Source organism: Rhinichthys klamathensis, unplaced genomic scaffold (genome assembly GCF_029890125.1).
Source record: "Rhinichthys klamathensis goyatoka isolate OS25496 unplaced genomic scaffold, OSU_Roscu_1.1 h1tg000150l_1, whole genome shotgun sequence".
In the NCBI taxonomy this organism is placed as follows: Eukaryota; Metazoa; Chordata; class Actinopteri; order Cypriniformes; family Leuciscidae; genus Rhinichthys; species Rhinichthys klamathensis.
The window spans coordinates 777789-792436 of NW_026606685.1; the positions used below are offsets into that span (position 1 = coordinate 777789).

At 41.9% G+C, this 14648-nt stretch overlaps 1 protein-coding gene across 1 annotated transcript; it reads right to left on the bottom strand.

Moving 5' to 3' along the window:
- Positions 1-11149: 11149 nt before the first annotated feature.
- LOC130090722 (G-protein coupled receptor 35-like) lies at positions 11150-11980 on the bottom strand. Its single transcript, XM_056258234.1, has one exon. It carries the CDS (start codon positions 11978-11980, stop codon positions 11150-11152), a length of 831 nt encoding a protein of 276 aa, XP_056114209.1.
- Between the last annotated feature and the right edge of the window lie 2668 nt (positions 11981-14648).

Below are 14648 nucleotides of genomic sequence, written 5' to 3' on the forward strand. Positions count from 1 at the left end.
CGCGGCCGTACAGATATCTTGCAGGGAAACCCCGCTCGACCACGCCCACGAAGAGGCCACGCCTCTCGTGGAGTGCGCTCTGACACCCAAGGGGCACTGTAGGCCCTTCGCAGAGTAAGCGAGCGCAATGGCATCCACTATCCATCTGGATAGGCTCTGTTTTGAGGCGGCGAGTCCCTTGGAACGCCCGCCAAACAAAACAAAAAGCTGCTCCGTCTGTCTGAAAACAGACGAGTGTGACACATAAGCTCTCAATGCCCTGACGGGGCAAAGGAGACTCGCATCTTCCTCCTCACTGAGAACCGGAAGGGCCGACAGGGAAATTACCTGGGCCCTGAACGGTGTATTGAGGGATTTCGGGACATACCCGTGCTTTGGTTTGAGAATGACCTTCGAGTCATTAGGCCCAAACTCCATACACGACGCGCTTACTGAAAGCGCCTGTAAGTCCCCTATGCGCTTCACTGAAGCGAGAGCCATGAGAAACACTGTTTTGAACGACAGGTGTTTCATGTCCACCAGCTGGATTGGCTCGAACGGGGCGCCTTTCATGGCCTCCAGGACCGTGGAAAGGTCCCACGTCGGGACTGAAGGGGGCCTGGGAGGGTTTAGCCTCCGAGCTCCCCTAAGGAAACGCACGACTAAGTCGTTTTTCCCCAGCGACTGGCCAGACACCGGTTTTGCAAACGTAGCTATGGCCGCCACATATACTTTGAGCGTGGATGGGGTCCTGCCCTTATCCAGTAGCTCTTGAAGGAAGGAAAGCACTTCCGAAACCCCACATTCCACAGGTGAAAAGCTCTGGGCTTGACACCATGCAGATAAAACAGACCATTTCGAGGAGTAGAGCCGCCTGGTAGACGGAGCTCTAGCCTGCGCGATCGTGTTTAACACTCCTTCTGGGAGGCTAGGGGGTACCCGTTGATGGCCCATGCGTGCAGGGACCACAACTCCGGGCGAGGGTGCCAAATCGAGCCCTCCGCCTGAGAGAGGAGGTCTCTCCTCAATGGTACAGGCCATGGGGCAGTGCTGGTCAGCTGCATCAGGGCAGGGAACCACGTCTGGTTTGTCCAGAGCGGAGCTACGAGCAGCACTGGGCATCCGTTCTCCCTGATTCGTTCCAACACCTGAGGCAGGAGCGAGACAGGAGGAAAAGCATATAGGGGGCAGCGGGGCCAAACATGAGCCAGCGCGTCCTTGCTTTTCGAGAAAAACTCCGGGCAATGAGCGTTTTCGTGGGACGCGAATAGGTCCACCTGTGCTCTGCCGAACGTTTTCCACAGCAGCTGGACCATCTGCGGGTGCAGCGTCCATTCCCCTGCTGGAACATTGTTCCTGGACAGTCTGTCTGGTCCCACATTCAGGTGACCAGGCACGTGCGCTGCTCTCAGTGAGAGCAAGTTGTGCTGAGCCCAGACCAGGAGGCGTTCCGTCAGCCTGTGAAGGTTTCGTGACCTGACGCCGCCCTGGCGATTTATGTATGCCACCACTGACATGTTGTCCGACCGGACCAAGACGTGGTGGCCTGTTACCTGGGGACAAAAACGCCATAGCGCTTTGTCGACTGCTATCATCTCCAAGCAGTTTATGTGAAGGAGCTTTTCCCGTTCTGACCACAGGCCAGCTAGCGGTCTGCCCTCGAGCAGCGCTCCCCACCCCGAGGTGGAGGCGTCCGTAGACACCACCTTCACACTGGAAGCGGTCCCCAGACTCACACCTGACTGATACCAGTCGGTTATTTTCCAAGGTTCCAGAGCTGAAACACACTGAAGGTCGACCCTGAGGCGAAACAGACCCGCTGTCCATGCCCTGGGTGGAACCCGCGCTTTCAGCCACATCTGCAGTGGGCGCATGCGGAGCAAGCCCAACTGGAGTACAGAGGCTGCTGAGGCCATCAGCCCCAGCATTTTCTGAAACCTTTTGAGCGGAACTATCGCGCCGTGGCGGAAGGATTTCGCGCCGCGCTGAATATTTAGCCCGCGCTCTGGTGACAGGCGTGCTGTCATGGACAGCGAGTCCAACACGGTTCCCAGAAAGGAAATTTTCTGACTGGGAGACAGTGAGCTCTTCGCCCAATTGACTGTGAGGCCCAGCTCCTCGAGGTGCTCGAGTAATGCGGCCCTGTGTTCCATGAGCTCCGATCGTGATCGAGCTAGAATCAGCCAATCGTCCAAGTAGTTCAGGACTCGCATGCCCTGAAGTCTCAGGGGTGCGAGCGCCGCGTCCATGCACTTCGTAAATGTACGAGGTGCTAGGGACAGGCCGAACGGCAGGACTGTGTATTGATATGCCTGGCCCTCGAAGGCGAATCTCAAGAATCGCCTGTGATGGGACGCTATTTGTATTTGGAAATAGGCGTCTTTCAGATCTATCGACAGAAACCAGTCCCCGTGGCGCACTTGCGCGAGGATTTTCCTGGTCGTAAGCATTCTGAACTGGCGTTTCACAAGCACTCTGTTCAGCTGTCGTAGATCTAAAATGGGTCTGAGACCCCCATCCTTTTTCGGTACCAGAAAATATCTGCTGTATAGGCCCCCTTCGCTCTGAGCCTGAGATAAAGGTTCTATAGCCCCTTTGCTCAGTAGTTTCGCTATCTCGGCACGAAGTAGATGAGACACTTCGTTTTTCACCGTAGTTTCGACACGCGCCGTATAACGGCGCGGGCGTCGAGCGAATTGTAGCGGTTAGCCTCTCTTTATAGTGTTCAGCACCCATTCTGATACCCCGGGAAGCTTTGACCACGCATCTGCGTGAATAGCTAGAGGCAGAATGAAATCCGGGCTCCGGCCGCGACAAAACGGCAGCTCGAGAGCCCGGGCATACTGGGAACACAACACCGTATTTACAGCGTTCGAGGCGGGTGGCGCGCTGATCACAGCGGGCGGCCTGGCCGCGCTCAGCTTTTTTATGGCAGATTGTGCAGAAAAAGCGAGCGGGGGAGATCCCGTAGGAATCGGCGTGTCTGTGAGAAAATGTGGGCGCGGGGCTGCGGGCACATTTATTACACTGAAAACATTGTCGGTCATGGCCGACTGAATGTGTGTTGGTTTCGTTTTTACAGAAACCAAGGGACACGCAGCATGTAGTGTGAGCGGGCATGGTGACATGGGCGCGTTTACTACATTGTTTGCACAATCGACCTGAGTCGATTTTATTTGTGCTAGCCCTGCACCGTGGCGGGCTGTGTCTGGGTGTGGGAATGGGCACTGGGTGGGCATTCTTACAACACTCATAACACCATCGGCCGTGGCCGGATTGTTTGTGCGAGCCCTGCATTTTTGCGGGCTGTGTTTGTGTGTAGAAATGAGCCCTGGGTTGTAGGCATTTTCAATACACTCATAACCAGAAAATACACCATTTATGTGATTTATCTGGGTCGCCGTGGGAACAGCATTTGTGTGCAGGCAAGCGGGCATGGTACTGGCTTGCTTACTGCAAAATACACTGGAACAGTCACATTTTCTGGAACTGAACGAGCGAAAATTTCAGTGGAAGTCTGGCCACGGCGAGACTGAAACACCGTCGATTTCCAAGGAGGCTAGGAAGACTTGTGTTGGTTTCGTTTTACAGAAACCGTGGTAGTGTTTGTGGGCACTGGGTTGTGGGCACATTCACTACATTTAATGCACAATTGACATGCGTCGATTTCATTTGTGCGAGCCCTGTACCGTGGCGGGCTGTGTTTGTGTGTAGAAATGAACACTGGGCTGTGAGCATTTTATTACACTTATAACACCATCGGCTGTGGCCGGAAAACCAGAAATACAATGATTACATGATTTTTCTGGGTCGCCATGGAAACGGCCTTTATGTGCAGGCAAGCGGGCCGTGGTACCAGCTTGTTTACTGCAAAATACACTGGAACAGTCGCATTTTCTGGAACTGAACGAGCGAAAAGTTTCGGTGGAAGTCTGGCCGCGGCGAGACTAAATTTTTATCTGCTGCGAGAGCCGGGATCGAACACGGGTCTCTCGCGTGAAAGCTTCAGGTTCCGCCACTGGGCCACAGGGAGAACTACACTGGCGCAAGCAGATAAGAGAGCATCATCACAGTTTTGTGTGTGTCGGCGTTTGTATGCAGGTGTGCAACAGGCTCATTGCTGCAATAATGACATTTTCAGCCGCTCAAACTAGGAGCTGAGAAATGTTTGAGAAATGGAGATTAGTCCGGCCTCGGCGGGGACTAAAACACACTCTTTTCTCATTTGCCGGTGACGCACGCCCATGGGGGGCGGGGTAGATTTCGTATAACGTAAAGAAAGCTAGCCGCGGTTTTTAGGGCTCGCGGTCTTGATGCTGGCCCGTTTCCTTGACGACTCGCGGACAGAAGGCGGAGGTCCACAGAGCTCGCCTGTTGCGCGGCGGTTGCGCGGGCGCCTCCCAATCGAGGCCGATGCTTCCCACGGCCTGAGAGAGCAGACGAGAGTAGACTATGTCTAAAATAAAAAAACTTTCATAATAGGCTTACCAAAGGGAATCAGGGTAAGACAAAAACACATTTTGATACAATTATGTTAAAGGGTTAGTTCACCTAAAAATAAAAACCCTCATGTCGTTCCAAACACGTGAGACTTTCGTTCATCTTCGGAACACAAAGAAAGATCTTCTTGATGAAATCAGAGAGCTTTCTGTCCCTCCATTGACAGCTACGCAACAACCATTTTCAATCCCAAGAAAGGTAGTAATCTATGTGACTCCAGTGGTTTAACCTCAATTTTATGAAGTGACGCGAGTGCATTGTTTGCGAAAAAAAAAAAAAAACCCACAATTTATCACTTTATTTACAAAATATGCATGCGTTCACGCATAAACTGCTCTTGAGTCAACACAACACGCATGCATCGTGGTGCTCTCATGAACGATTTATATTTTGTAAAAAAAGAAAAGAAAAGGAAAAAAAAGGTAAATTATGTGTTTTTTTTCACAAACAAAATACTGCTATGCAAATGTGCCCTCACACATGATACAGTTAATCGGAATGCATGCATAATAAGATATTCAAGGATTTTATACATTATTAAATCAGTGGAATATTGTTAATATTGACATGTTTTGGTGTGAAAATCCGGATATAACTAAAAGAAAAGAGTTCCTTAATAAACTGCAGAATCAAAATGAAAGTGAATCCTATGAGTGGCACATATATAATAGTAATGCTCACAGTAGTTATTCGAATGAGTTGAAACACTCTTCTCTTTATGTGGTTTTCCTCCTTTCTCTGCTCTGGCAACCTGGTCTGACTGGATTTTTTTTTTTTTAGCAAAACTCCAAACATGTACCTAAATGCCAGAATCAACACTAGTGGCTGTAAATCACTAACAATGTCCTTTTCAAACAAATTCTCAATTGAACAAACTTTTCTTCTTATTGCTTGCACAATAAACCTCTAAAACACTATTATATAGTTCATTTGTTTGTTTGAAACACATCAACAACACCATATAAGGTTTTTCTGATGCAGTAAATTGCTCAGTCTCTACATGTTTAATTCAGGATATATACAAGTTATACAACTGATAATTTGTTATTCAATGGCAAAACAGTTAGGATTTCAATTATTGACTCTATAGTGCAGGCTGGATAAATCAATCTGGTAACAGCATGGTAAATGTTGTTTTTTACTGTGCTTCTACTACAAATACAACTTTGGAAATAATTGTACTACTTTGAACCTGATATGAATATGATTAATTGATTGAATGTCAATAGCAGGTCATGTGACAGCTTGTGTTTAATCACCCCAGTTTAGTAAGGTGTTTTGAAATAGAAAGCAATGAAATGCAAAGCCTCCATGGAGATGACAGATATAATGCAGTGACTGAATATGAGAGAGATAATCTGATTAATATCGTCAAACAGAAAAGACATTATAACAAACATAAGGACAGCGTATTTACGACTACTTACCAACATATGGCACACGTGAACTGATGGCAAATACCGCGATGTGATCGGAATGAGACTTCTTTAGTGCGATTTCCTACTGATAAAATTTGCGTCCGTTGTTGACGCCACAGGTTTCCCATTGAAAGCAATGGAGTTTCCAATTCGTCCATATGACGCAGAGGGGCGTCTTCATTGTGACACCGGGGGCGCTTGACCATGCTTCAGTGTTTGACGCCTTGGGAGTGAGAATGGTTTGGTATTTTAGTATTAGAGAGATTCCCCATTAACTCGATATTGTTTGACATAATTATTTAAAAGTTTTAGCATAGCTGACCCATTTGTCATTTTAGATTTCAGAAAGGTGCTCGCAAGTGCCCACTTTGCTGCCGATATGCGCCCTGGATGCACACTTTTGCCAAGTCCGAAATGAAGCAAGCTCTGCAGCAGACTTCTACCTAACATTCAAAGCAGAATTAAGTCACGAAACTGTGGACTTGGAGGAAGATTGTGAGAGCTTAGGGTTCCATTTGGGACAGGGCCCTAGAAGCAACGTAATATTGTGTAAAAAACAAGTTGCCACAATCACATTTTTGAAAGCTTATAAAATAGTATCTACATAAATAAATAAATAAACGATTTAATAATCATCTTTTGTGATAAAATGTTACTAAAAGGTCAAGTTGATTCGCTTGTGTACTAATGAATAAGGCCCTACACACTCTTAAAAATAAAGGTTCCACATATCTATACTATTAGATATAATACTAGGCTTTTATGGGCTCCCCAAAGGAAAAATTCCATTAATTTTTCAAAGACTCTTTATGGAACCATAGATGCCAATAATGAACATTTAAATATTTATCTACCTGTAAATTTATATATCTCTAACCTTAATACTAATGGCCCTATCATAAACCTGGCGCAATGCAGCGCCAGGCACTACGCAAGTGTTTTTTGCTAGTTTCAGCCCAACGCAGTTATCATTTTTCACGTCCTGCGCCAGGTTGTTTAAATAGAAAATGCATTTGTTCCCATCTGTGCGCCCATGGGCGTGCTGGTCTGAAAACGAGGTGTGTTCAAGCGCATTGTTAGCGCATTGCTATTTTGAGGCAACTGAAATAGACAACTGAAATTTTCATTGATCAACTGAAACCTGGTCTAAAGTAATAATAATAATAATAATAATAATTTGTTACATTTATATAGCGCTTTTTCTGGGACCTCAAAGCGCTTCACATATGGAAGGGGGAATCTCCTCAACCACCACCAATGTGCAGCATCCACCTGGATGATGCGACGGCAGCCATATTGCGCCAGACCGCCCACCAAACACCAGCTTACTGGTGGAGAGGAGACAGAGTGATGAAGCCAATTAGTATATAGAAGTCACTGGCTCAATTTTCTTTTCTATTTTTAAGAGCATGTTAGTAATTTGCACCTATAGGCGGGGCCAACACCTGTGTACACTCTGCTTATTACACACACAGGGGTAGCAGCACACAAACATGCCAATTTTTAAAAATAAAAGGATTACAATGTGAAAGATTATAATTGTATACACGAGCAGATCCGTTTGCGCTCTGGAGACGCGCTCAATCTTTCTACTATCAAATTCCGCAATGTAAATAGCAATCCGCCATGGCATGAGCGCAACTCGCTTTCAAAGGGAATGGGAGATGAAACTTGGCACAACCCTTTTAGACCATGCGCCACCCATTTTTCCCGTCGTTAAACTAGCAAAAGTGGATTGGACTTGCCCTAAGTTGCACTTGTGTCGTGTGCTTTGGACCATGCGCTTAGATCATTAAAATTTGGCCCTAAGGCTTTATTTTTTTTTATTTTTTTTTATTTAACCTTTCTTTAACCAGGAAAGTCCCATTGAGGTTAAAAACCTCTTTTTCAAGGGAGTCCTGGCCAAGAGGCAGCAAAAACACAATCAATTACATTTATAAAGGTTTATACAACACAAATAATTAAAAACATTTACAATTTAAACAGGTCATTTCAGGTTCTCTCAATCTGGACTTAAAAGCATTTAAGGAAATAAGTTCAGATAATTTCAAGTCTTTTTGCAAAAAATTCCATGCAGAAGGAGCGGAGTAAACAAAAGCCCTTTTTCCCAGTTCTGTACGGGCAAATGGAACAGAGAGCAGCAAGTGATCATTTGATCGCAATGAATAAGAACCAGCACTTCTCCATGTGATTAAACTACTAATGTAGGATGGCAACAGACCAAGCATGGCCTTATAGATAAAAATATGCCAATGCCCTGATCTCCTGTTGGACAGCGATGGCCATCCCACTCTGGAATATAATTCACAATGATGGGTCAAATTTTTACAATTCGTAATAAATCTCAGAGACGCATGATAAACAGTGTCAATCTTATGCAGACATTGTACTGAAGCAGTCCTATATACCAGGTCACTATAATCTATGACAGATAAAAATGTTGCAGAGATTAGCTGCTTTTTTGCTTTAAAAGAAAAACAAAATTTATTTCGAAAGAAAAAAGACAGCTTAAGTTTGAGTTTCTTCACAAGGTTATCTATATGAGGTTTAAAAGTGAGAGCATCATCAAGCCAAATGCCAAGGTATTTATAAGAATGAACCATCTCTATGACACTTCCAGTCAAAGTGAACACAGAAGGAGGAACTTGAGAAACCTTCTTAGTATTACTAAACAGCATCAGTTTGGTCTTATCAGCATTGAGAACCAGTTTAAGCTGCATAAGCGTGTGTTGAACCACATCAAAAGCTTTCTGCAAAGACGCAACCGCTTTAGTAGGGGACGATCCAAAACAATAAATAATCGTGTCATCAGCATAGAAATGCATATTAGCATCCAACACATTGTGGCCCAGTTCATTAATATACATAATAAACAAGAGAGGACCCAATATTGAGCCTTGTGGAACATAGACCATCACATTTAATACACTGAGTCCTGTCACTCAGATAATTCATGAACCAGGAAACTGCACAATCAGACAATCCCAGACAAAGTAGCCTATGCTTTAAAACAGCATGGTCCACTGTGTCAAAAGCTTTCGACAGATCAAGAAAAAGTGATGCACAGAATTGCTTTCTATCAAGGGCGACAAGTATGTCATTAATTACTTTTGTAACAGCAGTGATGGTACTGTGCTTTTTCCTGAAGCCTGATTGTAGTTTAGAAAGAAGTTCATTTGAGTATAAAAACTCTTTTATTTGGTCTGAAACAAGGGATTCTAAAATTTTTGACAAAACACATAGATTAGATATAGGCCGATAATTAGTTAAAACTGCTGGATCACCTCCTTTAAACAAAGGAATAACATAAGCTGACTTCCAAACTGATGGTATGTCATTGTTTTGAATTGACAAATTAAAAAGAATTGTAAGGGGCTCAGCAACAAAATCAGCCGCCTTTTTCAAAAAATAAGGCTCTATTAAATCTGGTCCAGGAGGTTTTCTGTGATCTAACGCTTTAAGAGCTCCATGCACCTGCTGCACAGTAAAAGAAACAAAATTAAAAGGCTCTCCAGAAAACACTGGGGTGTATGTGCATGGAGTGACAGCGATTACTCCTGTTGACTCGGACAGAGAACCAACTGATACAAAATGCTCATTAAAGCAATTTAAAACATCAACTCTGTCGTAGACTGGGAGAGAGTTTTTTAAGACAAATTTTGGGAGGGCTTCATTATTTTTATTCACAGACAGAGACTTGATAACTTTCCAAAATTTCTGTGGATTATTGAGATTTTCACTTGTGACTGATAAATAATATTCTGATTTAGCCTTTTTAATAAGAGAGGTACATTTATTTCTTAGTTGTCTGAAAATGGACCAGTCAGTGGCAGAATCACCATTTCTAGCTTTAGCCCAAGCCACATTTCGCTGATGGATAATGTCTGACAACTCCGGAGAAAACCAAGGGTTTTCCCGTCCCTTCACTCTGTGCTTTGTCCAAGGAGCATGTTTATTTACAATTTTCTCAAAATTTTCCTTAAAAAGTGTCCAGGCAAGTTCAACATCAGGCAACAGGCCTAGCTGTCCCCAGTTAATCAAAGATAAATCATGATGATAGGCTTGTTCATTAAAATTTTTCAAATTCCTCTTTCTAATAATTTGTGATTTACATTTGGGTATTTTACCGCCTCTCAAAGTAGCAATAACACAATGATCACTCAGATCATTACAAAAGACACCCATAGATAAAAATTTATGAGGGACATTTGTTAGAATCAAGTCAATTAAAGTAGATTTGTCAGGATTTTTGAGATTAGGCCTTGTAGGTACATTTACCAACTGGCTAAGACTGATAGAATCACAGAAAGATTTAAAATCATCAGAAACAACATTTAGCCAGTCCCAATTTAAGTCCCCGGCCAATAAAAGTTCACTATAGTTTAATCTGGACAAAAGAAGCTTTAAAGATGATAAAGCCTCCCTGGAGGCCGATGGAGGTCTATAACACCCCACAACAGTTATTGAAAGGGACTTAAATATTTCAACATTCAAGGCCAAAAACTCCATTTGCCCACAGAGAGACTCAGACAAAACAACTGATGCACCAAATTTTGACTTAACATAGATAGCTACACCACCACCTTTCTTCGGCCTGTCACTGCGAAAAACATTATACCCATGTACTTTTATATCTTCATTAGTAATTGATTTCTTCAACCATGTTTCCGAAATTATCGCTATGTCTGCATCTGTAGATTCAATCCAAATTCTAACCATGTCCATTTTGGGTAGTAAACTGCGAACATTTAGATGAACAAATTTAAGTCCAGGCATTGATTTAAAATCAGCATTTATTTAAGGCTCACATCAGTCTTCTTAAACAGCCTTCATAAATCAAAAACTGGCCTGCAGGTGCTACACATTTAACACCTATGCAACTTTATATATCTAACATTTTTCAAATGAAAGATGGGCTGGTATTTCAGGTCAAATTAAATAATCTGTGACGATCCTTGAATTGGTAAACACTTATATAAACTTTATTGAATAAACACAAATATAGAGTTATTCTGAAGGTAGAATGAGACTATACAATCCTTGACTATAATTAAATTATTGTGGTGGAGAATCTCTCTAAATAAACCATTAAATGACACAGGTTCACATTAGCATGTGTCTGAAAATTAATTTGAAATTATACAGTAATTTCCAGTAATTTAAGTAAACAAAAAACAACAACCACAGTAATTGTGCCAAATAATGCTATTCAAAAAAGAAAATTTGCAGTAAATTAACTTAGTACAAATATATTAACCAAATGTTTTATGGAAAAGGCAGGAGAGTTTTCCAGTGCGGTGCAGATAAAGAACAGGCTGAACAAAACCTGCCAGAATAAAACATAACAAACCAAAAGAAAAAAGGCCCACAATAAACAGTTGTGTCAGAACAAAAGAGAATCCTGCGAAAATCAATGGAATATATGTAGTGGACATGGTCACAGTAGTTATTAGAATGACATGAAACGCTCTTCTCTTCATGGGGTTTTCCTCCTCTCTCTCTCTCCCTCTCTCTCCTGGTCCTGACTGCTTCAGAGCTCTGAGAACAGCCACAAGACAAAACAACTGGACAGAGAGGAAGAGCAGGAACTGAATAAAGTAGAAGTATATGTAAATATAAAAATTAACTTGGCTTGTTGTAAACATGCAGACCAAACAGGAGCCAAGAATAATTATCCAGGCCGCAGTGCAGCAGATCACTCTATATCTGAGAGGTTTGTACTTCAGAAAGGTTACAGGATGAACCACTGCCAGGTAACGCTCAACACACATCAGACACTGAAACAGAGGACGACCAGTGATGAATAGTCCTATTAAAAAACATGCTAATATTGTGGGACGTGAAAGCCCAGTAAAAAAAGAAATTACAACCAACAAAGAGTACAGACAGATACCAATTTCACAAACAGAGAGTTTGAGGAGGAAAAACTCTGATGCAACTCCATTTCCTGTTCCTGTGATGATGAGCCATATAACATAGGAGTGTGTAGGAAAACCAAACAAGACATTGATTAAGTACACACAAACGTCCAGCCTAGATATTGCTGATGCTTCAGTTGTGAAGTTCACTGTAGAATTATTCATCATCTTCTTGTTTATCTCTCAGTCCAAAAGCTCACAAAAATGTTAAAGACCCCCTGTGGTGGAAATCAAGTTTTAAATGTTATTTATATGTATATGTGCTGTTTTGAATATGTTTTAAGACAAACCATGTGCAAATTCATAAGTCAACACCATTGTTTAGTAACCAACGCCAACACATTCTGCATATTTACATGAAACTGTCAGTCTATGTTATGTTATTATGTTAAAAAAAATATACTTGGGCTACAAGCCAATCGTTTACAACACAGATGTCGCTAATAACTGCTATCTCGAATGACAGCATTAGCTTAGCTCATCGGCTCGTTAACATAAAAAAACTTGGTTAGCTTAGCTATTAATAGTTTACCTCAGTAACATGTTAAGATTATTATCCATATGTATAACTAAACAAATTAAGTTTGCAAACGTTATCCAAAATCCTGTTAACATTCAGAGTGCGAGCAGATGAACATTACCAATAACCTGATATTAAGTATCCAGTGGTAGCCTACCTTCAGAAAGTTTAATCTTTTCCCTTAAGTAAAATCTCCTAAATTTTGGAGGAAAAACTTCAATTGGACAAGCCTATCAGTGACCTCTCTCTTTCTTTCTCTCTCTCTCTCTCTCTCTGTGCGTCAATTATGTCATGTTTGTTTGTTTTTTTGATCAATTGATTAGATGACAAAACACAATGTAAATATTAAGAATTTCCATTCAAATTTACTTAGGCTATTAGGGCTATGTATTTCATCACAATCATTACATAGAAACGACAAGTAACACACTGAATTAAAAGACATTTAAAGTAGAAAGACTGAAATAGTATTTTCTTGTAAAACATACTAATGCATTCTTTGTTTTATTTACAACTTTTTAAAAAATGACATTGCCTGCTTGGGATAAAATACAGGAAAAAAATTACATAAAACACAAATAAATGAATAATAATTCAAATCAATATTTCAAACACATTTTTTGCATTTATTTGGTAAGTATATTCATGCAAAATTTACCTGGATTTATATATTTAGCTGATTTAGGAAGATATGCTAATATAACAAATATTTGCATACTGTCCTGGAAAATTATTTTGTTTTGCTTTAATATTGATGATCAGTTGGATAGTAAAATGGTACTGTCCAACTGAAATGTACTGCAAAAAAAAAAAAAAAAAAAAAAAAAAAAAAAAAAAATCAAGTTAAAGAGAACTTTATCACCTGAAGAGTGAATGTCCAACCACTTACACTTAGGGGCTTCCTTTGTGGAATCAGAATTTGACATCAGCTCTTACACCAATTCAAAATAATCCAGATTTTCCTCCTGGTACTGGTGACTCTGGGTTTAACCTCTGGAATTCTTTGGATATTGTGAGGCTAAAAGATATATTAGATGTATTTTTCTATATGTAGCTGCTGTTGTGCGTTTCTAGATCCTTTCTGCATTTCCTCAATGTTATAAAATTTTAGAGCACTAAAAGGCTAGAGTAGGCGCCCTCATGGAGAATGGGGCGGGGGCGCCGTGAGCGCTGATCGAGCAGGTACGAGTAGTGAGTTGTCGTCGAAAAAGATGCATGAAACAAAATGCTGGGGGGCTAAAAATAGAAAAAGAAAGAGGGAAAAGGAGATGGCATGTCAATTGATGTGACAGCAGCTAAATAAGTCAATGGTGAAAGCCAACAGGTAGGATTTAAAGTGTGACATCCAGGCATCTATCTGGCCATCGGGACTACCGGGAGATTCCCGGTGGGCCGACGTGCTTTTTCGGCCGATACATCTCATACTTTTTTCTTTTTTTTTTTTGGTCTTAACGGCCCATAAAACTCGTACATCAGCGGCCCTTTTTTTTTTTTTTTGCTTAGTTGGCGGCGCTTGGTTAGTGCCGGTGTAATGCATTGGTCAAAAAAAAAAAGTTTTTTTTTCTGACACACCTGAAACATGTCATCATGTGGTAATCTCTTTCAAGTCTATATAAATTAGTACAAAACTAATTATTGCCAGGATACAGGGACGGAGACAGAGGTAGTGAATCCAAACAATGTTTTATTTAAATGATATAAGTGCAAAGGTAAGTAAGCAGTTCAGAAGTGGATTCGGTGCAGATTACTGAATGCGGGGAAGATCACAGGTGAGCAGATCCTCTTCAGGTTAGTTTCTGTCACACAATCTCAGTTCGGTAATACTTGTCTTTTCTCTTTTCAGATGCGATCACTATTAAGTGAGACTCAGGAGGAATTCAGGATACTCAAAGGAATACTGGATCTCAGGACACTTGGATTCAGGCAAGGATTCTGGAGACATCAGAACAAGGATACAGAGGTTAGTATTTCACAGGTAAGTATACGTTACTTTGCGGGTACTGGATGCATCAGAGACTTGAGAGTGACAAGGGTAATGGTCTGTTCTTGTTGGAGACTTGACAAAGACTGATTGTGAGATGAGTGTATTTATAGAGCTGACTGATGATTGTTAACAGGTGCAGGTGATTAGTATTCCGGTGAGAGTGAACGCTGAGTGGTGGATTGAGCTGAGCTTGATTGATTCCTGACAATTATGAAAGTTTCCTTTATTTTTCAGTGCATTTGTTTTAGGCTATATAGCTATTACTATCATGGGATTAATATTATAACTATTATTATGTAGTAGTGTAGTGTAGACAGATACTGTAACTA

Coding starts and splice junctions, on each gene's coding strand:
- LOC130090722 (XM_056258234.1), bottom strand. CDS start 11,980: ATGAATAATTCTACAGTGAACTTCACAACTGAAGCATCAGCAATATCT.